Raw genomic sequence first — 27,926 nt, 5'->3', positions numbered from 1 at the left:
AAAACACCCTGAAGACCCAAAACACCCCGAATACCCAAAAGACCCTGAAGACCTAAAACACCCCGAAGACCCAAAACACCCCGAAGACCCAAAACACCCCGAAGACCCAAAACACACCGAAGACCCAAAACACCCCGAAGACCCAAAACACACCGAAGACCCAAAACACACCGAAGACCCAAAACACACTGAAGACCCAAAAGACCCTTAAAGATCAAGAAGAACCAAAATAACCTAAATACCCAAAAGCCCCTGAAGACCCCGAAGACCCAAAATACACCGAAGACCCTTAAGACCCAAAAGCCTCTGAAGACACCAAAGACCCAAAAGACCCTGAAGACCCAAAACACCTTAAAGACCCAAAATTACCTTAAAGGTCCAGAGGATCGAAAAGACCATGAAGACCCAAATGGCTCTGAAGACACAAAACACCATAAAACCCAAAACACACCGAAATGGTCAAAGATGCCTACCCCTCTGAAACGACGTGTGGTGAGGCGCGCGGAGCGCGCCGTCACGCGAGTATATTTAATTCACAAAACCATGGTGCGTTCAGTGTGTGAATAAAGTTGTGAAAAACTATTTAAACACAAGATCAATCGGTGGATAATAATAATTATTAATTTATTAGCCACAGTTCTCGCTCAAGGAACCCCAATCAACAAGGTCGACATGAGGACCTATCAAAGGCTGCCTCATGATACTTTGTCCATGCTCTTTCCTTTTTAAATTATAAGCATCAAGCAATGAATCAGCAGGTAACCATTTTATAATATTCCGTTGACTACACCGGGATTCGGACTCTGACGTCTGACCTCGCAGACCCAGAGCGGACGATCTACCCATGTCGCCACCGAGTCTGCTCGATGCAGCGCTGTTTCCCACCCTTGGCCTCCCTCAGGTTGGGGGAAAAAAAAAAAAAATTTTTTTTTGCATTACACTGTTAGTTTAAATTAGTCGACGTCAACCTAATGTACCGGTACTTGCAATATTGGTGATGTTTCAGCAAAATTCCGATTACGTGATGGACGAAGGCCGTATGTATACTTTTACTTTGGCGGCGCAGGTTCATGTGATTAAGGATTTATTTCGCACGCAACGACCCTGTGGGTGTTCAGATGGAATTCGGACCAATGGATGAGCGTGATCGAACTGAAAGGTGTGAAGGAGGTGTGGAGGTCGACGTGGAGCCTGCGGGAGTACCTGTGAGAAAGCTCCTCACTTTCTGCCCCCCAGTGTACGTGCAGCGCTACCAGGCTGTTCTCGGGCTCGTGCGCCAGTACCAACCGCAAGCGGTACTCGATGCTGACACATACTTTCCTTCTTGTAGAGACATTTAAAAAATGACCTTGTGATGACTGTATAATTGAACACCAGGATATATATCATTTCATAATGTTGGTAGCAGTGATTTTTTTATTCAGTACCGGAACGCGATTACAATTGAATTGTAGGGTGAGGAAATGTCGGGTACTTCAAAAGAGTGTGGAAATGTACCTCCCCTCCTCCCCTCCCTCTCACGAATCTATCTCCCTCACCCACCTCACAACTCTTTTCCCCCATTTTCCCCATTCCCCTCCCCCTTCATGCTCTGAAGTGTACTTCCGTCTCCCCTTCACCCTCCCATGCTCCTTCCCCACGTTCACCCGCCCATACTCTCCCCGTTCACCGTCCCATACCCATACTCACTCTCCCCGTTCACCCTCCCATACGCCCTCCCCCCGTTCACCCTCCCATACGCCCTCCCCCCGTTCACCCTCCCATACGCCCTCCCCCCGTTCACCCTCCCATACGCCCTCCCCCCGTTCATCCTCCCATACTCCCTCCCCCCGTTCACCCTCCCATACTCCCTCCCCCCGTTCACCCTCCCATACTCCCTCCCCCCGTTCACCCTCCCATACACCCTCCCCCCGTTCACCCTCCCATACTCCCTCCCCCCGTTCACCCTCCCATACTCCCTCCCCCCGTTCACCCTCCCATACTCCCTCCCCCCGTTCACCCTCCCATACTCCCTCCCCCCGTTCACCCTCCCATACTCCCTCCCCCCGTTCACCCTCCCATACTCCCTCCCCCCGTTCACCCTCCCATACTCGCTCTCCCCGTTCACCCTCCCATACTCCCTCCTCCCCATTCACCCTCCCATACTCCCTCCCCCCATTCATCCTCCCATACTCCCTCCCCCCGTTCACCCTCCCATACTCCCTCCCCCCGTTCACCCTCCCATACTCCCTCCCCCCGTTCACCCTCCCATACTCCCTCCCCCCGTTCACCCTCCCATACTCCCTCCCCCCGTTCACCCTCCCATACTCCCTCCCCCCGTTCACCCTCCCATACTCCCTCCCCCCGTTCACCCTCCCATACTCCCTCCCCCCGTTCACCCTCCCATACTCCCTCCCCCCGTTCACCCTCCCATACTCCCTCCCCCCGTTCACCCTCCCATACTCCCTCCCCCCGTTCACCCTCCCATACTCCCTCCTCCCCGTTCACCCTCCCATACTCCCTCCTCCCCATTCATCCTCCCATACTCACTCCCCCCCATTCATCCTCCCATACTCCCTCCCCCCATTCACCCCCCCATACTCCCTCTTTCCCCCACTTCACCCCCCTTGCCTCTCCGCTCCTCATCTCCCTTCCCACTTGTCCCCTACAGCTCTCCTCCATCTTCCCCTCTCTCCTCGCCTTACTCAAACCCCCTTCTTCCTCCTCCCACACCCTTTTCCTCTCTCCCCTCTCTCCTTACTTCCCCTTTCTCCTCCATCCTCCCAGATCCTATTCCCCTCCTCTCCATCCTCCACCCCTCTCCGCTTCCCTCTTCCTCGCTCTCTCCCCCACAAAGTGACCTGCAGATTGAAGTTGATTCCTCCGTAATCTCTCCTTCAAACTGTCCCTCACTTCCTTACAAACCGCCAGCAGCTGTCATGTTTGGCTTCTATTCTAAGCCTGATTATATATTGTTGGGTGGCTGTTTCGCAGGCAGCGTGTTGCATCAACGAGTGCGTCATCCACAGGATTGAGGTTGCTCTGCAAATCCATCTGCTCGCAATTGGTGCACATTAAATATCCTACCATGTGTTTTGACAAAGAGTAGGGTACACAAAGTATCGCCAGGGCCGTAACCCAACCATGGACCCTCATACTCCCCTTCTCATCCGGTAGTGATAAACATCAGTGAGCTGAGAGCTAAGTCGTGGAAGGTCAAAGCAGGTCTAGATCTCAGGATATGTTCTTATCAATACGATGACGATGCCCATTTAATGTTTTACGATGTTCAAAAAATGAAACCCTGTACAAACAATAAACAGGAACACGTTAATTAAAAATCGTTACATTTTGAAACTAACTCGACAATGATGGCAATTTAAAACTATAACGTCACTAGGTAGAGCGCATTCCCTCCGCCAGGTTGAACAGTTTAGTTTTGTATCCCACTGACAGGCCCCGATCTGCATCCGCACCTGAACCAAAATCTATTCTGCTTGTTCTTGTCACCGACCCAACTCATTCCCCTAGTTTTGTCATCAGTCGTTGATAACTTTGAGATATCTTGCCATATATTGTTTTTCGCCCTATCTCTCAATGGTGAAGAATCACTTAAAAAATTATAGTATCCGTATCTGGATCCAGATCTTCACGAAAATCTGATGAATTAGTCTTTGTCGTAAACCCGACCTATCCACCAAATTGTGTCCGAATCAATCAACAACTTTTTCAGATATCCTGCTCACAGACAAACTGGTAAAAACACAACCTCCGCCGAAACCCTGTACGTCACTGGACACGACCTACGCCACGACCTTCGGTGACGTTGGTGACAAGACGGCTAATCTTATTTGTACGACTATCATTTGTCATTTACATTCCAAGGTGCAGGTTCCTCCACACAATCCTCAATGTGTATATCTGATTAGTCTTTTCCTAGTTTTTTATTTTTGGCTAAATCGTCTGAATAAAGGACGACGAGGTCGATTTTGTCCCATTCGGTTCCTGACCTCATCCTTCAGTATTAGATTTCAGAGGGACCGCACACCCGCACCACTGCAATTCATTGACAGTTTTATCCGTAGAACCAATTCAAGGTTAGGAATACAACAATAACAACATGCATTTTAAGGCCATTTTCCCTGCCAGAGCGGGGGTTAGCCTTGCGGACCCCATGACGACCTTCTCCATTTTGCCCTATTTTCTGCATCTCCCCATGTTAACCCCCTTGCCCGCATTTCTTCTTCGACCATCTTTAGCCAACTCTTTCTCGGTCTTCCCCGTCCTCTACTTCCTTCTACATTAATTTCCATCACTTCTCAACCATTCGCTTTCATCATTCCTCGACACAAGACCAAACCATCTCGACCTGTTTCTCTTCACAGCATCCACCACAGGCTCTATTCCCATCATCTTTTGCAATTCATCATTTGTCTTTCTCTCTTTCAACGATACTCTGCACATCCACCGAACCATTCGCATTTCCACCCTTTCCAGCCTTCGTTGCTGCTCTACGTTCATTACCCATGTCTCACTCCCATAAGTCATAACACTTCACACATGCAGCATACACCTTTCCCTTCAGCTTCAACGACACTCCCTTCCTCGTCAGCATGCCACTCAGTTCCCGAAACTTCTTCCATGCACATCTCACTCCAGCAACCGTTGCCGAGTCTGATCCACCTTCTCCATTCAGCATGTCTCCGAGGTAGAAAGATGTTTTCGCACCTTCCAGCTTCACGCCGTCTCCAAGATCCAACTCAACATTTCCTCCTTCTGCAGCTCCCTCTGTGCGCACCTTACACTTGAATGTAGCTGCCACACTGGTTAATGACCCTCTCAAACCATTACATTTTTGATGAACCCACTCAGTGCACACTGTACATTGAATGGAATTCACTCCAACACCCTTCCTGCACACAGCACACAGCCACTTTCCAGTTCTTTCCACCTCGACACATGATTTACCACTTGCCATCACCTTCGTTTTTCTGATATTCACCTTCAGACCTTTTGTCTCCATACATTACTTCCACTTGTTCATCTTTTCCTTCAGTCCATCCATACTTTCCGCAATCAACACCAGATCATCTGCATACAACAAGTCCCACGGTAAACCCTCCTTTACGTTCCGAGCCAGCACCTCCATCACAGCTACAAATAGTAGTAGACAGTACGGACCCCTGATGCACTCCCACCTTCACCTCAAACTCACCACTGTTCCCGTCCTTCGTCCTTACAGCTATGCGTGCTCTCTCGTACATTGCCATCACTACTCTGATCAACCATTCCTCCACTCCTAAGTTCCTCAATGCCCATGTCACTACTTCGCGTGGAACCCTATCAAATGCTTTCTCCAGATCAACAAACCCAAGAAACGACTTCCTCCTCTTCTCCATGTACTTCTCCTGCAACTGCCTCACAATAAAAAGCGCGTCTGTCGTTCTTCTTCCTGGCATAAATCCAAACTGCATTTCGTCAATTTTCACTTTCTTCCTTATCCTGCTCCCCAACACCCTTTCAAATACCTTCATTCCATGCTCCAATAACTTTATCGCTCGATACGAGCCACAGTCCAGAGGGTCACCTTTCCCCTTGTATAGAGGGACAAGGGTACTCAGTTCCCAATCCACTGGAATGCGCCCTCTTTCACCACCAGATTGCAGATCTCTGTCATTCTCTTCACACTCCAACTTCCTGCTGCCTTCAACATATCTCCCACAACTTCCGTCAACCTTCCCGCTTTTCTACTCTTCATTGCTTTTATCGCTCCCTCAACTTCCTTCTCAGTTATCTTCTCTGCCGGTCGTAAAACTGGGTTACTCTCGATGTTGCCGTCCCATTCATTCTCTGCATTCAACAGCATTTCCATATACCTCTTCCATCTTCCTTTAATTCCATCTGGGTCTACAACGATTTGTCCCACTTCATCCTTCAAGCAACTCACCCCCATCACATCACACCTCTTTCGCTATCTGCTTTGCAATCCTGAATACCACTCTCTGACCCTCCTCCGAATCCAAGCGTTCTCCAAACATTTCTCCAAGTGTCCTACTACATGCCTCCTGCGCCTTTGCCAACTTTCTTTGCAGCCTTCTTGGCTGCCTTATAACTTTCATGCTCTGCCTTTTCTACCCCCGTACCCTTCGCCTTCTGCCACTCCTTGAACTTCTTCCTCTTCTCGGCAATCCTCTTTCCAACTTCATCATCCCACCACCATGTTTCCAAGTGCCTCGGTGGTCCTTTTGTCCATCCACATACCTCACCAACGACTTCCAACCACTGTCAAACTCAACCACATCATCCTCTACCATACTCGGCCTCTCTTTTAATGCCTCCCTCACTGTCACCTCTTTCAACCTCCACACCTTCATTCTCGGTTGGTACTTCACCCGCCGAGCTCTCCTCGCACCTTTCACCCTTATGTTGCAGACAACCAAGTGGTGCTGTGAAACGTCGTCCTCCCCCGGGATCACCTTTGTGTCCTGGAGGTGCCACCTATCTCGCCTATGCACTATCAGGTAGTCAACTGTTGTTGTCGACCCACCTGACATGTATGTAACAAGCTTATTATCCTATTTCTGGAACCGAGTATTACAAATCAACAAACCAGCTCCATCAGCAAACTCCAAAATCCTTTCACCTTCTCCATTCCTCACACCATATCCGTAACCCTCAGGAATTCCCTCAAAACGGTCTATACTCCTTCCCACATGTCCATTTAGATCTCCTCCTACCACAACAACTTCCTCATCTTTCATGTTTTCCATCAGCTTCTCTATTGCACACCAGGTCCTTCTCTTCATCGCCCCGACCGACCTGCAGAGCATATCCCGAGATGACGTTCACCAAGACCTTTCCAATCATCATTTTCACCATCATCAACCTTTCACTCACTCTAGTCACACTCACCACACTGTCTACAAACTCCTCAGAAAACAGGACACCAACACCCATGCATGCCTTCTGGGTACCCTTGCCACACAAACTTGTATTTCTGTCCCTGCTTACCCTTCACCATTCTCACACCACTTCCCTTCTATCTCGTCTCCTGCACACAACATCTGTCCACTCTTCTTCTGACCAATACTTCCACCACTTCTCCTGATCTCCCTGTCATTGTCCCGACGTTCCATGTCCCAAACCTCAGAAACCGATCTTCACGTGGGGCATCACACGTTTCGTCGTCATAAAGAGTGATTTTCACCCCTGCTTCAATCGGGTTCCCCACCTTGAGTTTTGACGAGAGGGAGTGAGGTCCCCCACGGGGTACTTCGGGCTGTACCGTGCCCATATGTGGTTGTAATTGTCATGGTTCCCTTTTTGAGGCAATGTTTTATGGTCGGATGCCCTTCCTGAGGCCAACCATTTTAGTTGCCTCTTACTCCTTTTACCTTCTTTTAGTCGCAGGGATACGGTGTACCTATTCTAAACCGGGGTTAGGAATGTTTGGGTGAAAGTGTTTGTTTGGAGGAATTTGTACATTCTCAGTTCTGCTGACTTTGTTTGTTATGTGTGACATTTGAAGCTCTGTTTGAGATTCAAAAGTAGAAAAATGGATAAATTCACTTTCAAGTTTCCAAGTGCCTGCCCTAACCCACAGGTGGCAATGCATCAGTGGCATAACTCTAACCCTTGTAAAATGGTTCCCACGTGTGGGCATAAGTCCTTTCTGTCTCTCGGTCCCATATGCATACGAACCAACAAACCTTGCTCTAGACAATCTGATTTATCCTTTTGTCAAACAATATCGTGGATTTCCATGCATTTCCAACTGATCCCTTTGCATACATCAATATTTAATCTCACAAACTGGTTTTCTTTTGTTGACTTTGCTTCCTGATCATCTTCATTCTTGATCTCTTGTACAAATTTATTAAATATAAACTCCAATATTCATGTGCTAGTTGAACATCCGACGCATGGTAAGAATTTGCTGGGCTAGGACAGAGTACCTGGACATATGACCACCTCATTATATTTACGCCTCTTCCTATAAGATAGTGGGTCTCCCTATAGACCGATCCCATAAGGACGATCGGGCCCCCTCGCCGATAGGCGGCGCTCTTGCGTCCGCCATTACTGGGGGGTGTCCCGATCCAAACTTAACTCCAGCTGTCTGCGCCAGCACAACTATCATCGCGATCGTACATGAAAAGTGTCCGTGATAATCGTTCTCAAGTGTTTCTCTATACGTGTGGAGCGGTCGTGGACACCTGGCACCTGAAGGCACACGATACAAACCCCGTTTTCGGCGATATCGCTGGGCGCCGAAGGCGCACGGCTATGCCGCCCTGAAGGCACCTGGCACCTGGGGGTACCCGGTTTCCACTTCCACCTGCACCAAACCTATTTTGTTAGCAACCGCGTACCCTATGCTACGCCATGCCGAGCCCCCTTCCGCCTTAGCCCCGAGTTTCTCGACCACTATGATAACGACTCCTCTGACCGACCCGACTAGGTGCCCGTCCCTTCATCGACTCTTCCATATGGCCAGGTCACGGCGGGTGTATCACTGCCGCCCCGCATGGATTCTTCCCTCGGAGTCCACCTCTGCGCGGGCCGCCACACCGGCTCCACCGGTCGTATAGCTCGGTGGACCGGTGGTATCGTCCACGATTCCATCTTCTCCGATGAATCGAACAAACAAATATATTTTGTATCGATATTCTTTCGGAAAAGTGAACTGAGCCCAGGTAACTTGCATGTAATCTGAACGCTGGAGAGCAAGCCGAATGAAGCGGACGCCTCCCACCTATGGCGGCGTCTATAGAGGGCGCCCGTCCATTGAACCCTCCGTCGGATCGGTCTATACGATAGGCTTATACCTGTTTATGGGTTGTTTCTATAATTAACCCCCAATTTTTAATGGTACCTCAGTTTCTTACACCCCAAGAAGTTCTAAACCACCATTTAGGTTTTTTTTCCCCCTTCCTTTTTCTCCTGTATCTTTGAGCCGGCTGGGACTTTCGGAATGAAATTTTGCATCAATTTATCGGAATAAAAGTATGTGGGGTTGACATGAATTTTTCATGCCTCCGCCGATTTTCCGGGTTGTCCAGCCGGCTCTCTGTCCATCCGTCAGTCCGCGATATGTTTTTGTTGCCACGATAACGAGAACGGCTGAAGGGATCCAAGTCAAACTTGGTACAAGTATGTTTAATGATGCAAAGATAAATTGATTCGATTATGGGGTCAAAGGTTCCGTTGGATAAAAATTATGTTACTGTGCTAACTTGTCAACCAGCAATGGGATGTCAACCAAACTTGGTATGAGTATATATTATGATGCAAAGATGAGCTGATTCTATTTTAGTGTCAAAGGTCAGAAGTCATGTCAGGTAAAAATATGGTCCTTGAGAGCAGCAGAAGGGATTTAAATCAAACTTGGTACAAGTATGTATAATTATGTAATAATGTGGGGGGGAGGGGGGAGACATGTCGGCCTACTTCACGACGCCGTAGTCTGCCGTTCTAGTTTGACCTTGACCTAATCTTTGAAGTCATGAACTAATTATAGACATTTTAATATTTTTCATCAGAACTCGACTAAAGTGTCTCTGATCGGAACGGAATTACCCTCTAGATTGCCTTGGGTAAGCCGCATTTACGCTTATTTTACATCATACCCCTACTGAGTTACAGGTCAAGGTCAAATTGTGGTCTGAAAAAGAAAAAAAAATCGTGTTTTTTGTCATCGCTCAATTTTGCCAATTCGGAATCTTAAAGACCGCTTGGCCTTCCAAGATGTTCTTGCATCATGATAGCGAACCTGCACTGAGGTTGTGCACCCGATATTTGATTAGCGTCCTTGATATACTTTTTTCGGATTGTGATGTAATTGACAAAAAACACCTTGTTGATCACAACTTGAGTAATTTTCCTCCGATTTTCATGAAGTTGAGGTTTATGGATCAATTGTAGATGGAGACGCGTTTTCTTAATTTACACTATCCCTAAATGTTGAACGTCGAGGTAATATGGAAGTCCAAAAAGAACATGGTTATCATTGGATCGCGAATGCCGGGGAAGGCTTACTATTGGCGATCGTTTTGTGATCGCAGATACCTATTTTCTCTTGTAATTTAACCAGAAGCCCACAGCAGCTAGTCCATCCACATGAAGTGAATTTGCATTATGTAGAGTAGGTAAATATGACAAATTACTACGATTCACAAATTACAGATGACGATGTATTCAAAGATGGTTACACCAGATTACAGTGTCCTGTACTTGATAAATCTTCTTGCAGGTAGTTGATTTGGGTTGTGGTGAGTGCCGGTTGCTTCAGCAGCTCCGCTGGGAGCCCTGCATTGAACGGCTAGCTGGAGTTGATGTGGATCGCAATGTGTTGACCGACAACAGGTAAGTGCAACCACGCAACTAATGCTCGATTCGAGAAGTAATAATTGTATTGGAATGGCATGACAGGACAAATCCACAGTTTAGATGTTTTGTCAAGAAATATGTTTTGTCCAAATCACTTTGACAGGGTTTTTGCCGTCATAATGTCGTGTGATCGCTATTCAAGTTACCTCTGCCACCAAAGGTGTACGGAGGTTATGTTTTCACCCCTGTTTGTCTGTGAGCAGGATATCTCAGTTATGGACAGATTTAGATGAAGCTTGGTGGACAATTTGGGTGTGTGACAAAAACAAGCAGATTCGATTTTGGTTCAGGTCCGGATCCAGATCCGGCCTGTCAATGGGATACAAAACGTAAACTGTTCAGCCTGGCGGAGGTATGCGCTCTACCAAGTGCCGTTCTAGTTGTAAATGTGTTCCTTTCTCTCTTCTCATTTCTCCTTTTCTGAGTAGTTGTAGTGCAACTCATGCACCCCTGGGCTTTTAGAGGTGACACAGGGTATTCAAGTAAATTTGAAAGTCGTTTTGAGACACTAGCCTGTGGATCATCTAAAAACACACTGATTACATTATTTACCAATCGATTGCAATCTGTCAGAAAATTGAGGTTTCAAATCATGGATACCTTCAAGCAGGGTCTTCCATGGCCAGACGTAATGAGTGATATGCCCCAGTCTGTGTCCAGGAAGCTGCACATTTTTGGATGTGGAATCATCTTTATGCATAATAGTCGTGCTCACATAGCCATTATAAGAAGTAATGCTCTTGTTAATGACATGGCACCCTAACCTGCCATCTCACCAGATTTAAATGCAATTGAACATCTCTGGGATATCATTGATCGCCATGTTTGAACCTTGCTTAGCCTGTCATAGAACCTCTATCAGATGGAGCAGGAGCTGATTTGGGCAAGGAATTCCATCCGCAGGATCAGATTAGAGTGCTCATACAGTCAATTTGATGATGATGCAATGTAGTGATTGCTACCGGATTGAGATTTTTACTTCCTTGTTGGATCCCGATGTAAAAACTTTCACCACAATGCAGCATTACATGATTTGTCACAATGAAATGGTTATGTAATTATTCAGCATTTATCTCATTTAAGCTGAAGGGAAAGGTGTATGCTGCATGTGTGAGAAGTGTTATGATTTATGGGAGTGAGACATGGGTAATGAACGTGGAGCAGCAACGAAGGCTGGAAAGGGTGGAAATGTGAATGGTTCGGTGGATGTGCGGAGTATCGTTGAGAGAGAGGAAGACAAATGATGAATTGCGAAAGATGATGGGAATAGAGCCTGTGATTGATGCTGTGAAGAGGAACAGGTTGAGATGGTTTGGTCATGTGTTGAGGAAGGATGAAAGTGACTGGTTGAGAAGAGTTACGGAAATGAATGTAGAAGGAAGTAGAGGACGGGGAAGACCGAGAAAGACTTGGCTAAAGATGGTCGAAGAAATGTGGGCAAGGGGGTTAACAAGGAGAGATGCAGAAAATAGGGCAAAATGGAGAAGATAGTCATGGGGACCGCAAGGCTAACCCCCGCTCTAGTAGGGAAAATGGCCTCAAAATGCCTGTTATCTCTGCCAGGGGATTGATCTCCTCTGTGTCCCATTATGTCGTGACAGAAGACTACCGGACCAGGAAACTACATTATTTCCTTCAAATCTGCGTACGTTCAATTACTGAAATTCCCTCTTCTTCATTTTTTGTCTCAAAAGTGATTGTTCTTTTGATTGATGATTTTCTTTCCATCAGCAACTTGATGTGGTTTGCTTCTCTCAAAAAAAATACCACACCTTTGTCTAGCACATGGAATGCGTGCAGTAACCCAGACAGAGTCTCACATTATCAAAGAATATCCCAGGGAGGATCATACATCCAATCCTCTCGATCGTCTTCTGTGGCCAACCATTAGCAATGCTCCATTTGTTGGAGCTTCACAGACTGCCCATCAGCCATGACCTGTCCTCAAGAGACGAAATGTCAAAGCTGACTTCAAGAGTGAGATGCTGTCTCTGTACCTTTAAGAGGTCATGTTATTCTTTGGTGCTCCTTAGCTCTTCACACATACGAGGCATTCGGAAGAAGCTCTTTGGAGTATAGCAATCCCCTGCTATCCATATGGGAGTTCTTGAAACTAGAGTCCAAACTTCTAAGGATCCTTGTTGTGTCTGACAAGGATACTGCACAGGCTCCGGACATACTCCTCTCTCAAGTGGGAAATCGTCCGTCTTTTTCTTTTCTTCTTGCATCCGCCACCGAAGGTGGACACAGGCTATGTTTTCACCCTTGTTTGTTTGTCTGTCTATCTGTGAGCAGGACATCTCAAAAAGTTATGGACAGATTTGGATGAAACATAGTGGTGGAGAGGCTGGGTGTGTGACAAGGACAAATTGATTAGATTTTGGTGAAGATCCGAAGGCTATAATTTTTAAGTGATCCTTCACAATTGAGAGATAGGGCCAGAATGATAATAGCATATTACAAAACTTGTGGACGGGTTATGACAAAGGTTAGTGGACGAGTTAGGTAGGTGAGCAGAACGACCCGATTAGATTTTAGGTAAAAATCGGTTTTTCTTCTTATTAACTCTTTTCCATGCTCTATTCCAGTCTTCCAAAATCATCTCTTTCAATCATCCACCTCACTTTGGCTGTACTTAGTGAAACATGTTCTGCATCTTACCCGGTTGTGCACCTAAATCCAGACTGACTTTTTTTAATTCAAGAACTATGCTCAAGGAAGAGTGAGGTGTGGAAGGGAATACGGACTGACAGTAAAAATACAGACTGACATTGGGGCAGTGGGGCAACAGTTGGACACAATACTCAAGGGAATAAAAAAAACCAGAGGAGAGTGAGGAAACACAGTAAATTTAAAGTAAGAGGATTGGTTTAGGTAACATAGGGTTAATGGGGATCAAAATAATTGAGAATAGGGCTGTGGAAGATGACATGACTTGACGGTAGTGTACCACTTGCTGGAAGCGTGCAGGGGTTCAAGCCAGCGTGGTGGAGGATTGATCCATTCCGTGCTCACTTTGTGTGCTTGGTCCCCTCTATGCTCCCCAGTGTGTTCTTGACCACCCCACCCAACCAGTTCCCACAATTCCCCTAAAGTGCAGGGCTTGCAACCTCCTTTTCAGCATGAGCTTGCTACCCTCCTCTCCTATATTGTGTTTGCACATGCCTTACCTCCGAGTACATTACACATCAAACTGTAGGAGGTACCTTAGTAACTGAGTAGTTTTATTATTATTATAATAGTGCATGAAGTTGTTTTGAGATTTACTCGTGATGACTGTTTGCAGGCAAGGTCTGCAACCACTGATAGCGGATTTCTTGCGTCCTCGTGCTCATCCACTCAAAGTGCATCTATTCCAGGGCTCTGTGGCTATACGGGATCCCCGCATGGTCGGATATGACTTCGCGACATGTCTAGAGCTGTGGGTTTTACTCTTCATTTTGTGAGCACTTTCATTGCCCCAGCACTTGTCTTTATGAAGTGTATATTCAGCCAGTATTGTAACAATTTCCCTTAATGCTGATTTACCAGTGAGATATCTTTACAGTGCTTGTCTGTCCGTCGTATGTATGTATGTATGTATGTATGTATGTATGTATGTATGTATGTCCCTTCCGCCGGCATTTTGCATGTTTATTCTGTTTAAAATTCATTTTCTCTGCAACCTTTGGTCCAACTGACATGAAATTTTCACCATAGAAGCACCGCCTCCTGTAGAATAAGAAAATGATAATTATGTCATAGGTGACGTGGTACATCCGCCATCTTGGAAAAACGTTGCACCTTTTTCCTTGAAACTGCTCCATGGAAAAAAAATTGAAAGGTGGCTCATTGTAAAGTATTCCCCATGGGGAAATACATATGTTAATGATTGTCATAGGTGCTTTCATTATGATGTCCTAAATCGACAAGTAGAATGCTTGATCCGATCAGTATGAAATTTCTTGAGCGTGATCTGGGGATAAATTGGTCGAGAAAAAAAATTCATTACTTCATCGGTCATGTGGTACGGCAGCCATATTTTTATGGTGCAGCCCATAGGGCAATGCCCTCTGGTACAGCGTTTGTCTGTCCATCCGGTATATGTATGTCTGTCCCTCACAAACATCCACCAATCAGAGCTGAGGATCTGATCACATAACAGGGAAACAGCAGATACTCCACTCAGTAGATTCAGCAGATCCAAGCAAACACTTAATTGTTCTTGTGTTGAATGATATCATGGAAGAATTTTTTTTTTTTTAAGTGTCCTTTTATGCTCAATTCCCCCCCCCCCCCCTAAAAGAAATGGTTTGATTACCCACTTGATCCACTACGTCATCTCGAGGATATTTTTGCTTCGGTTAATTGTAGTAATTATTTTGATTGGCAGAGGATTCTTGATCAGAAAAATATTTGTCAAATTCAGTTTTTGATGAGTCTGAAGTGAGTTGTGTGGCCATTATTCATTGCGTCCTGAGACAAGCTTGCCTCTGATTTATATTACTAGGGCATGCCCGTACGTGGGTGCAATGCCCGTACGTGGGTACGTGGGTACGTGGGTGCGAGTACGGTGACAATCCCCCCCCCCCTCTATTTACATGAAATGGTTTGGTTCATGAAATGGTTTGGTCCATTCGCAACGCCAAAGCGAACGGCGAACGGCTTGCGAGTACGGTGACAATCCCCCCCCTCTATTTACATGAAATGGTTTGGTCCATTCGCAACGACCACAGAACTCCCCCCCCCCCCCTCTATTTACATGAAATGGTTTGGTCCATTCGCAACGCCAAAGCGAACGGCGAACGGCTAAATCGCCATAGCTCGGTAACTACTTGTCCGATTAATTTCAAACCTTGAAAAGGCACATCCTCGGGTCCCCAGCAATATACCTGGCAAGTTTAAAGTATATCGGACCGGTAGTTGTCGAGAAACAGCGGTCACAGACAAACATACATACATACATACATACAAACATACAAACATACACACAGAGATTACTGGAATTATAGATAGATGCAGATGACGTCATGAGAATTGCGATTTTTAGGGGTGGTACCCAACGGGTTTGCTTTTTTAACTGTAAAGTCTCAAAACATTACAATTAAAACCACTTTCAGTTCTTTGCTACTCTTCTGTTTACTACTAAAATCTATATAATCACATCAAAAAAAAAATTGTGTTTGTGAAACCTTTAAATGCTTAGATTATTTTTGGAACCTGCGTTTAAAAAAAAAAAGAATTGATAACTTTATACACCAGTATGAGCCCACCAACATATAGATATTGGAAAAACATCGGTTCCGACGGAGCTTAATAACATGTAAAAGGAGTCTACATTTAATGTCTAACTGCTTTGCCATTCTTAAGGAGACCGAGGCCTTGGCTCCTGACTACTAATCTCACCGCATCTGAATATCCAGGTTCTGAAGAATTTCCAGAACCTTCCCTTGACTATCCATCAAGAGAAACTCCTTTCAGGAGCTCAAATTGATACGGATGTGTCAAGGTCAAAATCCTCCAGATTTTTATAATTCCATCACAAGCTTGATAATAAAAGCTGTTCGGGTACAGCTTCGTCGCCAGTCACGTGACATGTGTGACGCATCATTTCATAACTTTCGTTTCAAGGCAGAAAATTTATCAATTGTCCGTGTTTATTGACCTCTCGGCTACTTTTTTCCAAGACACTTTCGGGACGACACAAAATACGAGACCCTTTTCTCCAGCTGGATGCAAAATCCCAAAACAGCTCCTGAATCCCTCGATGCATTCTTCACCAGTACCAACTTCACCAGTGATGTCAATCTACGTTAAACATTTGACATCATTGTATTTGCAAAATAGTGTAAAGGTAAGTGTTAGTACCATTGAAATCTACATCCCTTCATCATTAAACATCGTCTTTGAGAGAAGCAAGAATATTTATGGTGTAATCACCAGAATGTCATTTTCTCTCTTTTGTACAACAGGTTTTTGCAGTTTATTTATTTATTGGGGGTGAGTGACTGGCCTCCTCATTTCTGGCTTCCAGTATTGAACACCTGGACAGTGATGTCTTGCACGAGTTGCCAGGAATGTTGTTTGGCCATATGGCTCCTCATATTGTCATCGTGACTACGCCCAACGCTGACTTCAACGAACTTATCCCTGGCTTAGTTGGATTTCGACACTGGGACCATCGCTTCGAGTGGACACGACGCGAGTTCCAAAACTGGTGGGGGCTGCTGAATGGTCAAATTATTAAAGGCACACCTAACCTTCAATCGCCATCTATTGCCCAAGTATTTATTTTTTCTCGAATGTTGGGTGATTTTTATGCCTCCGGCGACTTCGTGCGACTTCGTTGCCAGAGGCATTATGTTTTCAGGTTGTCCGTCTGTCCGTGATAGGTTTTCGTTACCGCGATAGCTTGAGAAAGGCTGAAGGGCTCTTAGTCAAACTTAAAGTTTGACCAAGATTTGACTGAAGGGAACCATTGCCAGCAGGCTGAAGGGCTTGCAGGTATGTATAATGAGGTAAAGATGAACCGATTAGATTTTGGGGTCATGGGGTCAAAGGTCCAAGGTCATGTTAGGTAAAAATACTGTTACCGCGATAACTTGTGAACCAGTGATTGGATTATGACCAAATTTGGTACAAATATGTAGAATGAGGTAAAGATGAACTGATTAAATTTTGGGGTCAAAGTCTAATAGGTCTATAACTTGAGAACGGTTGAAGTGATCAAATTCAAACTTAGTACATGTATGTATAATGATGTAAAGATTAACTTATTAGATTTTGGGGTGATAGGTCAAAGTTTGTAATAGGTCTATAACTTGAGAACGGCTGAACTTATCCAATTCAAACTTGGTACAGGTATGTATAATGTTGTAAAGATTAAGTGATTCGATTTTGGGGTCATAGGTCAAAGGTCAAAGTCTGTATTAGGTCTATAACTTGAGAACGTCTGAAGTGATCTAATTCAAATTTGGTACAGGTATGTATAATATTGTAAAGCTTAAGTGATTAGAGTTTTGAGGGTCCCAAGGTCAAAGCTCATGTCAGGTAAAAATGTGAGAACTTGTGAACAGCTGAAGGGATTTAAATTAAAACTTGGTACAAGTATTATAATGATGTAATAATGTGGACGGAGGCATATCAGTCGACATCATGACGTCGAAGAGTGCCGTTCTAGTATTCTATTAATATTGGTCCGCCGAAGGGTTTTTGCAAGCGTGTGTGCGTGCGTGCATACAGGGAATCGTTTTTACCATTTGAGCTTTTATGATCAAATTTTCAACAAAGCTTTATTATGAGAATATGGAGAACCCCGATTAACAAAATGTACTTTTTTTTTTTTTTAGCTGTTTTTGCGTTGTCAAGTTTTGTGTGATTAATGTTCGCTCCTTCACGAGCCTCGATCTTGTATTCAAAAAAAGAACTAGTTCAGTACAAAGCAGACACAGATGCGCATTGTATTTTGGGATGTTTTCTAGTTGTTTTTTGATGAGTTATATGTAACCTTTAATATGATATGCATGCAGGGGAGAATATGTGGACAAGGAGTATGGCTATGGTGTGACCTTCAGCGGTGTCGGGCAAGGCCCACCGGGAACTGAGAGCTATGGCTTCTGCACACAAATTGCAGTGTTCAAAAGGAGAGGAGGACCACCTTTGATACCTTTGTACACCACCCTTGCTGGGCTCGATCTACCTTATGACATGGTAATACAGCCACTGATATTTTTTGTGTATGGAAAGTACTTTGTTGTTTACATTTTATATCAACAGCACTCACTGGGATTTGTTATTTTAAATGTCTGATAGTTATATAGGGGAGACCGGGGTTGGTTGTAACACGGGTTATTTGTAACAGGTCTAATAGCTCCGGACCTATCTGAAGTGAGTGAGGGGGGGGGGCGGGGGCGGGGGCGGGAACTTATAATCCTCACATGCATTTGAAGTGACAGCCGCCATCTTTATGCGAAAGGCCATCAGAAAGGCACGAGGTACGTGGAAAATATAAGGCGAAAACCTTTTCCAGTGCATGTAAGTAGAATACGACATAGTCAGAGAAGTTGTGTATAATCTTCTGCATGTGCACTTTTTGATGCAATTTAGCATCCTGGTGTTGGCTTAGCGGTTAGGGTGCCGGCTTGAGATCCTAGGATCCTGGGTTCGAATCCCGGTCGATCGCTGAATTCACGCCAGGGGGGTTGACTCAGCCTGTCATCCTTCCGAGGTCGGCAAATTGAGTACCAGCTTGCTGGGATGAATGATCATGGTGTGTACCCCGATTTAGAATAGGTACACCGTATCCTTGCGCATCATAAGAGGCGACCAAGGGTTGGCGTCAGGAAGGGCATCCAGCCATCCGGCCATAAAAACATTGCCTCGAACAGGGAACCATGATTGTCATGGGGCCCGCAAGGCTAACCCCCACTCTAGCGGGGAAAATGGCCTTAAAACGATCATTCATATCAGCATATTGTTTGTATAATGACATATGGCCTCTACAATGGTCCAGTGCAATGTGTCCAGCCTACTTTAGCATAGACTATCTGGCATCACTCATTCTTATCTAAACTAGGTGTGAGGTTGGTTGTAACAAATTTCCTGAGGCAGGTTGTAACATGTTACAACTTTCGCTGCAGCTGTTATCACCAACCCCACAACTTTTCTCGTTATCATTAGGTCCTACAAAAATACACCAAAATCGTTTCCAATGAATTCACCCATGGGAAATAATGTTATGTTTGTGGGGGTAGTGATATGTAGAGTCAGGTAGATTCGTATAGGTAGGTGCTCCGGATTTCGGGTAAGAACCATCACCTGTAATTTTTGTTCAGCCGAATGTCAGAGTAGGGTGTATCTTCGCCTCCATTACGAGGAACGGGGCATGCTAACTAGTATAGGGATTATGTTAATTCCCCTGTTCGTCAAACCTTAGTGATTTATCCTTTGGCTCTTTTGGCACTGCACCGTAGACACAAGTGAGAAATGCCCATTAATTGCACTAAATAATAACCATAACACCAACCGAAGCCAGTTCTGAGCACAGCCATTCGGGACGCACCAGCTACATCACCACTAAAGACAGGCAGCCTGAAGACATGCCCCGAAGGGACTCGTGATTGGCCAGGGCGGAGCAAGAAGCGACTCGCTATTGTGTGGGAGTCGATCAACTAGAAGGCCAGGGTAAGAGGGTCTCGTGATTGACCAGGCGGAGCAAGAAGCTACCCGCTGATTGGTGGAAGGAAAACCAAGGAGGAAGCAGAGCACAGATTGGCGAAGACCACCGAGGATGTCAGCGGCGAGCAGGAAGCGGTGCGCTGATTGGTGAAGAAGCGCTGATGACATCACAACCCGACGTTAAAATAATTTGAGGACCGACCTTTTCTCTCTTCTTGCCCTCCACTCTTGCTCTCTGACCCTGGACTCTTGCTTTTTGCCCTTCACGCCTTCATTTTGCCCTTCCTCGCCTCTCACATTTTCCTCTTGTCCCTCGACGTTCCTGCCTCTTGCTCTCCCCTGGTCTTCGATGCTCTTGCTGACACCGTCCTTTGGCGTGCGGGGAGAACAGAGGCCTGACTTCGTGTGTGTGTGTGTGTGTGTGTGTGTGTGTGTGTGTGTGTGTGTGTGTGTGTGTGTGTGTGTGTGTGTGTGTGTGTGTGTGTGTGTGTGTGTGTGTGCGTGCGTGCGTGCGTGCGTGCGTGCGTGCGCGCGCGCGCCAAACGACGAGTGGTTTCCCGCCAACACCGGAGCCGCATCGGGACTGCATGCTGGGCCTGGACGAGTTGGGCCAACCGAGCGAGTTGAGCTAAGTGCCACGATAACTCGCACGTATTTTATTTTCCAGTTTCTTTTCTTCCTGTGTCTGGTGTGGGGACATCCCGATGAGGAATTTGATTTACCGTCGCGTTATCGGCATCCGTTTTAATAAACCCTTTCAATATTTTCTGTACATTTATAAATCCGAGTTTTCATGCGAGTTTATTTCCTGCAGGTTGGAACTGCCAGCGATCGCGACAGGAAAGCTTCAGCTTCTTCTTCCTCCCGCGCATATATAGTGAAATCCGCTATTTGAACTGAATGCCGTTGGAGTTAAAGCTGGCTTTGGCTATCTGATCCCTGTGGTGTTCACCAAGGGGAATTGCATGACTTTAATAAATTTCTAGATCATGTAGGTCCTATTCTGGATTTTGGCCTGCAAAAGCCTGAGAGATTCTACGAGAGGTCTATGTGAAGTAATACTTCGTATTCTATTTTCTAGGATGCCTCAAACATACACACGGAAGACTGAAAAAGGGAGAACCCCTCCTGATATAATGATGACGGCTGTAGATGCAGTCATAGATGTAAAGAGAAGCATCCATTCAGTCGCAGAAGAGTGCAATATCTGTCACATGACACTGATGCAATATATCAGAAAAAAGAAAAGCCTCGTAGGGCCGAGAGGATGAAAGTCAAACTAAAAGTGTAATAATGAGCATTACTGTTTATTATGTTCCGAATTGTCAGGTGTTTACAGACTCAAGAAAATGAACTGGAAGGGTACATCCGAGCAGCAGCAAACATTTACTTTGGTCTCACTCCAAAAGAGATCCACTCCTTGGCCGATCAATGTGCAAGAACGTTCAAAGTCAAAATGCCACCATCATGGATAAAAGATGAATGTGCAGATCCTGATTGGTTTGCAGGATATCTTAAACATCGTCGCAATTTGTCCCTCAGAATACCTGAAGCGACAAGTCTGCCTACGGTGTCTGGGTTCATCCGCGAAAACGTGACAATTTTTCACTAAATTTGCTTTCCAGCTGTCAGTGCCACAGGATCAGTTGTTCCACCAATGCTGATTTTTCCAAGGAGAATTTTCAAATATCACTTCATCTGATGGTCACCGGTGTGTACCCCGGTTTAGAATAGATACACCGTATCCCTGCGTGTCGTACGAGGCGACAAAGGGTTGGCGTCAGGAAAGACATCCGGCCATAAAAACATTGCTTCAAAAAGGGAACCATGACAAGTACAATTATATATGGGCAGGGTACAGCCCGAAGTACCCCGTGGGGGACCTCAATCCCTCTCGTCAAAACTCAAGGTGGGGAACCTGATCAAAGCCATTTATGGTGGAAATCGCTCCATTTATGACATAACGTCTCATGCCCCACGTGGAGATCGGTTGCTGAGGTTTGGGACATGAAATGTAGGGACAATGACAGGGAGATCAGGAGAAGTGGTGGAATTATTGGTGAGAAGAAGAGTGGACATATGTTGTGTGCTAGAAACGAGATGGAAGAGAAGTGGTGTGAGAATGGTGAAGGGTAGGCAGGGACAGAAATACAAGTTTGTGTGGCAAGGGTGCCCTGAAGGAGTGCATGGTGTTGGTGTCTTGTTTTCTGAGGAGTTTGTAGACAGTGTGGTGAGTATGACGAGTGAGTGAAAGGTTGATGATGATGAGAATGATGATTGGTGAACGACATCTCAGGATATGCTCCGCAGGTCAGTTGGAGTGGTGAAGAGAGGGACAAGTTCTGGTGTGCGATAGAGCAGCTGATGGAAAACGTGAAAGATGAGTAAGTTGTGGTAGGAGACCTTAATGGGCATGTGGGAAAGAGTATGGACGGTTTTGAGGGAGTTCTTGGGGGTTACGGATATGGTGTGAGGAATGGAGAAGGTGAAAGGATTTTGGAGTTTGCTGATGGAGCTGGTTTGTTGATTTGTAATACTCAGTTCCAGAAAGAGGATAATAAGTTTGTTACATACACGTCAGGTGGGTCGACGACAACCGTTGACTACCTGATGGTGCGTAGGCGAGATAGGGGGCACCTCCGGGACACAAAGGTGATCCCGGGGGAGGAGGCCGTTTCACAGCAGCACTTGGTTGTCTGCGAGATAAGGGTGAAAGGTGCGAAGAGAGCTCGGCGGGTGAAGTACCAACCGAGAATGAAGGTGTGGAAGTTGAAAGAGGTGACGGTGAGGGAGGCATTAAAAGAGAGGCTGAGTATGCTAGAGGATGATGTGGTTGAGCTTGAAAGGGGTTGGATGTCAATGAAAAATAGTCTGTTGGGAGCCGGTGGTGAGGTATGTGGATGGACGAAAGGACCACCGAGGCACTCGGAAACATGGTGGTGGGATGATGAAGTTGGAAAGAGGATTGACAAGAACAGGAAGAAGTTCAAGGAGTGGCAGAAGGCGATGGGTACGGGGGCAGCAAAGGCAGAGCATGAAAGTTATAAGGCAGCCAAGAAGGCTGCAAAGAAAGGGGTAGTAAAGACGCAGGAGGCATGTAGGAAAATGTTCGGAGAACGCTTTGATTCGGAAGAGGGTCAGAGAGCGGTATTCAGGATTGCAAAGGAGATAGCGAAAGAGGTGCGATGTGATGGGGTGAGTTGCTTGAAAGATGAAGTGGGACAAATCGTTGTGGACCCAGAAGGAATTAAAGGAAGATGGAAGAGATATATGGAAATGCTGTTGAATGCAGAGAATGAATGGGACGGCTACTTCGAGAGTAACCCAGTTTTAGGACCGGCAGAGAAGATAACTGAGAAGGATGTTGAGGAAGCGATAAAAGCAATGAATAGTAGAAAAGCAGGAGGGCCGACGGGGATTGTGGGGATATGTTGAAGGCAGCAGTAAGTTGGGGTGTGACGAGAATGACAGAGATCTGTAATTGGTGGTGAAAGAACGCCGCATTCCAGTGGATTGGGAACTGAGTACCCTCATCCCTCTATCGAGGGATGTCAGGCTCGTATCGAGCGATAAAGTTATTGAAGCATGGAATGACGGTATTGGAAAGGGTGTTGGAGTGGAGGATAAGGAAGAAAGTGAAGATCGACGAAATGCAGTTTGGATTTATGCCAGGAAGAGGAACGACAGACGCGCTCTTTATTGTGAGGTAGTTGCAGGAGAAGTACATGGAGAAGAGGAAGAAGTTGTTTCTTGGGTTTGTTGATCTGGAGAAAGCATTCGATAGGGTTCCACGCAAAGTATTGACATGGGCATTGAGTAAGTTAGGAGTGGAGGAATGGTTGATCAGAGTAGTGATGGCAATGTACGAGAGAGCGCGCACAGCTGTAAGGACGAAGGACGGGAACAGTGGTGAGTTTGAAGTGAAGGTGGGAGTGCATCAGGGGTCGGTACTAAGTCCACTACTATTTGTAGCTGTGATGGAGGTGCTGGCTCAGAACGTAAAGGAGGGTTTACCGTGGGAGTTGTTGTATGCAGATGATTTGGTGTTGATTGAGGAAAGTATGGATGGAAAGTATGAAGGAGAAGATGAACAAGTGGAAGGAATGTATGGAGACAAAAGGTCTGAAGGTGAACATCGGAAAAACGAAGGTGATGGCAAGTGGTAAAGCATGTGGTGAGGTGGAAAGAACTGGGAAGTGGCCATGTGCTGTGTGCAGCAAGGGTGTCGGAGTGAAGTCCATTCAATGTACAATGTGCACAGAGTGGGTTCATCAAAAATGTTGTGGTCTGAGAGGGTCATTAACCAGTGTGGCAGCTACATTCAAATGTGAGGTGTGCACAGAGGGAGCTGCAGATGGAGGAAATGTTGAGTTGGATCTTGGATACGACGTGAAGCTGGAAGGTGTGAAAACATTTTGCTACCAAGGAGACATGTTGAATGGAGAAGGTGGATCAGACTCGGCAACGGTTGCTAGAGTGAGATGTGCATGGAAGAAGTTTCGGGAACTGAGTGGCGTGTTGAAGGGAAAGGTGTATGCTGCATGTGTGAGAAGTCTTATGATTTATGGGAGGGAGACATGGGTAATGAACGTAGAGCAGCAACGAAGTTTGGAAAGGGTGGAAATGCGAATGGTTCGACGGATGTGCGGAGTATCTTTGAAAGAGAGGAAGACAAATGATGAATTGCGAAAGATGATGGGAATAGAGCCTGTGATGGATGATGTGAAGAGAAACAGGTTGAGATGGTTTGGTCATGTGTTGAGGAAGGATGAAAGTGACTGGTTGAGAAGAGTGATGGAAATGAATGTGGAAGGGAGTAGAGGACGAGGAAGACTGAGAAAGACTTGGCTGAAGGTGGTGGAAGAAGAAATGCGGGCAAGGGTGTTAACAAGGGGAGATACAGAAAATAGGGCAAAATGGAGAAGATTGTCATGGGGCCCACAAGGCTAACCCCTGCTTTAGCAGGGAAAGTGGCCTTAAAATGCCTGTTGTTGTGTTGTACTTCATCAGATGGTCAAACCGGGTGCATTGGTACAGACGTTGCTTCAGAATGGATGGACACGGAATGCTTTGTTGTTTTCCTGAAGCATTTTGTGAGGAATGCGAGACCGTCCACTGAGTATCCAGTCCTGCTCTTGTTCGCCAACCACAACACACAACTGTGATTCTAATGACGATTATGTGTAGGTTCATAGCTTTTTCTACACGTTGAAAGGCCACTGGTAGTTTCATAATTATGATTGTCAAAGGATTTACAGCATCCACAGCCCAGAAAAATATCCTTCGATCAAAGGATAAATCATTGCAAATGGGACATTTTTGTGGGTCACCCTGTAGAGCAACAGATCTTAAAGGAACACCCATGGATGTCAAATGGGCTGGTGAAGTTCTGTTCAAGAAAGTCATTTTCCTGTTGTAGGTTTCCTGTCAAGAGTAAGACAGGTTGGAAGTCCTGTGTATCTGTGAAAAGTCCATCTTAAATCTGACTGGCTGGAAGCTGTAGGAATCCTGGAAGTTCTCTGTCAGCCTACAGTGCTGTATGGTGATAATAAATCTGGTGCATTTGCAATAATAAGTTACCGTTACAACCTGTTCCAACCAACCCCAAATATCAGCGACATGCATAGATATCCCAAAACATTGTTCATGCGCAATCAATTAATCTTCCAACATCAAATATTCACAAGACCATGCTGGGCCATAAATACACCCAGAAATTTGCTTGCTCGGTTAGCGAGCAGCTTGTTATTGTTTGCCAAGCCAGCCGTTCCATATGAACCGCTTTGCAAAGTGCTCGTCTAGTCTCGGTCAACGAAGCAAGCAATTCACATCCAGGTAAAATGATGTTTGGCTTTAAACAATTTGCAACAGAATTACGAAATAACGAGTACGAACACATACGTAACGATCTGGCTATTCAGTTTGTTCTTTACATTGTTATTGTATGCTACATGGTTCTCAAGGCGCTAATTGTATTATTGTCCCCCGTTGCACCGCGGAGCGAAAGGGGAACTATGGTTTTCCTCTCCGTCCGTGTGTACGTCCGTGCGTGCGTTGAACCTTGTATTGTCATGATATCACGATAGTCAGGCCCCTTATCGTGACATCGGTTTTTCCATCATATGTACAGACCTAATTAATTAGGTATCAGGATTCGTTTTCAAGTCAAATTAACGTTATGCCTTCTGCCCATAATTCACAATTAGCGGGTCTACAAACCAAGGGCCTACTTCCTCATAAAGCTGCTGTTTTTAACTGCTATTATTTTTTTGCATCACCAACTTGTTGCATTTTCGTGATGAACAGGTGGCAGAGATCACCTATCCAGACCAGGGAGGCAAAATCGAGTTGCATAACCCTCGCAAGCAGCATCGCAGGAAGAAACGAGGCACAAGGCACTGCGGCAGAGCTGCAAGTGCACACCACGACAAACCATCTCCATAAACAGCACAGAGTGAACGCCACCATCTTTTCTCATTCACGTTTACGTAAAAACTCCCATGCCATTTCACTTTATTTCCGGTTCTGTTACCGTTTTGACCGCAATATAACCATCTTTGGCAGTGTGTGTTTGTACAGTGATGGAGGCCTTCATTTACACCAATGATTTGCATGATAGCTACTTTATTGTTCAACCAATACTTTATTAATGTTGCAAAATAAACAGTTAATGAGGGGGAGGACATTGTGTTCGGGTGGGGTGCACATATTTAGACCAAAGCGGTCATTTACAATCCAGTAACAAGTGGTCATAGTCAGAAGGGGATGTGGCTCGAGTACCTTTTGTGCGAAACGGATGTAAGCTCGAAATATCTACCCGTGTTCTTGGGCAGATCGACTGCTGGATTCAAACCAAGCTTCCTTTTGTTTCGCATCAAGCAGTAATGTTTCACACCTGGTTAATGGTAAATCCACAATGAGCAGGTTTAATACACCAGGCAAAAGAAGAAAAAAAACACAAATAAAAAGATTTGAAAGCAAAATCGAATTCCTTTTTTTTACGCTTTCGCCTCACTTGTAATTAAGAAAACCAAATCTGATTTGAAGTAGGACCTGTAATTTATTAATTTTTTTTTTACATTTGGGTATACAAAAGCAGTCTTTTGCTTTAACGCGAAAGTTAAAGGGGGAAAAAAACCACCAGTCCTGCTGGATGATTTTGAATGATAAAAAGGTTGCAATCCAGCATTTCAACATCTTGTACAAGAACAGGACAAAAAAATGTGCAGCCATTCACAGGTGGACAAATCCCATTTATACAAAACAGGGAGGAGGAAGAGGATGAACTAAAGCAGGAAAGGTCACGTTAATGCTGGTGTGCACAGCACAGCCATTGTGACCAGGTAGCAGAGAACGTCTCGCTTCATATATGACACGGTTCTAACCCACTTCCCACATCTCTCTTCGTTGACCATAATTTTGATGGCAGCACAAGACTTGCTGAATCATTTAAATATGCATCGATGACACTGCACGTTTTTCCAGCATGGTTAATTTAAAAAAAAAAAAAGCTAATTTTTTTTTTTTTTTTTTTTTTTTAAATATATCGACAAAGGAATACACTAAAACTGCAGTGCAATGACACACGGAAGCTATGAAAGGTCATCGGCAGAAATGGGAAGTACTTCCTGTGGAAGAAGGGAAAGGAGGAGGACCCACTTTCCTCCCCTCCCAAAAAATAGCAGAACAAATGTCATTGCCAATCCAATTCCAAGTCAACAAAGGATCATGGCAGGATCAATAGGTAGACATGGTAAACAAGAGAATATTCAACCATTTGCACCACTTTCAAAATCGAAGAGATAAGGGTTAAAGAGAGCGGGAGTGTCAAATGCCAAGGGGAGGAGGGAGGCAGTGGCTGGAGGAAATCAGTGCAATATTTTCATTATAGGTGGAATGTGGAAGGTCACAGCAGCTGGGAATGAAGATTGAAGGTCACAAAACTGAGCAGATGACAAATCGAGCGGTCATGGAGGGTAAGTGGCCAACAAGTGCTATGACTCGCCCCTTTGGAAGGTCGGTCACTTTAGCTCATGGAATGGAGCGACGAGCATTCCTCCTGCACCTGGATATTGGAGGTGAAAGCAGATATCGGTCATGTCTATCAACACACTTAAAATGCATCGTAAGGGCATCTCTTAGCCTCAAGATGATTAGAAAAAACATGCAATGCACTTGAAGCATGTGATTTCCCATCAGCTAATCAATGGCAAAAGCTTCTTCTTTTTTTTTTCTTCCATAAACAATGTACTGCTGGACACACAGGTCTCTGACTTGTAACTGTGAAAGATATTGAAGTCCAGTTGCACTTCCATCTTACTTGCACCAACCGCACTACAATACCCATGCACACCTCTTTATAAGTGATATCTCAATTGAGTATTGAGACTTTCCACCGTTCC

At 45.4% G+C, this 27,926-nt stretch overlaps 2 protein-coding genes across 2 annotated transcripts in view; one reads left to right on the top strand and one right to left on the bottom strand.

Moving 5' to 3' along the window:
- Positions 1-1,125: 1,125 nt before the first annotated feature.
- On the top strand, positions 1,126-27,050 carry HENMT1 (HEN methyltransferase 1). Its single transcript, XM_068099353.2, has 6 exons — positions 1,126-1,295; positions 10,232-10,344; positions 13,655-13,789; positions 16,382-16,564; positions 17,877-18,057; positions 25,831-27,050. Exons 1-6 carry the CDS (start codon positions 1,134-1,136, stop codon positions 25,966-25,968), a joined length of 912 nt encoding a protein of 303 aa, XP_067955454.2. The 5' UTR covers positions 1,126-1,133; the 3' UTR covers positions 25,969-27,050.
- EEIG1 (estrogen-induced osteoclastogenesis regulator 1) overlaps positions 26,129-27,926 on the bottom strand; it is a gene marked incomplete in the record, with an annotated part of 57,013 nt that continues 55,215 nt past the window's right edge. Inside the window, 1 exon segment of the mRNA XM_078783429.1 lies at positions 26,129-27,589.

The sequence above is a fragment of the Myxine glutinosa genome, chromosome 8 (assembly GCF_964187855.1).
Source record: "Myxine glutinosa chromosome 8, kmMyxGlut1.1, whole genome shotgun sequence".
In the NCBI taxonomy this organism is placed as follows: domain Eukaryota; kingdom Metazoa; phylum Chordata; class Myxini; order Myxiniformes; family Myxinidae; genus Myxine; species Myxine glutinosa.
This window is presented reverse-complemented; position numbering and strand designations above follow the sequence as displayed.

Excerpts from the sequence above, each read along its gene's own strand:
- HENMT1 (XM_068099353.2), top strand. The coding sequence starts at position 1,134 with ATGGATGAGCGTGATCGAACTGAAAGGTGTGAAGGAGGTGTGGAGGTC. Across the intron at positions 16,565-17,876 it reads CGACGCGAGTTCCAAAACTG|GGGAGAATATGTGGACAAGG; the intron begins GTGGGGGCTGCT and ends ATATGCATGCAG. Across the intron at positions 18,058-25,830 it reads TCGATCTACCTTATGACATG|GTGGCAGAGATCACCTATCC; the intron begins GTAATACAGCCA and ends CGTGATGAACAG.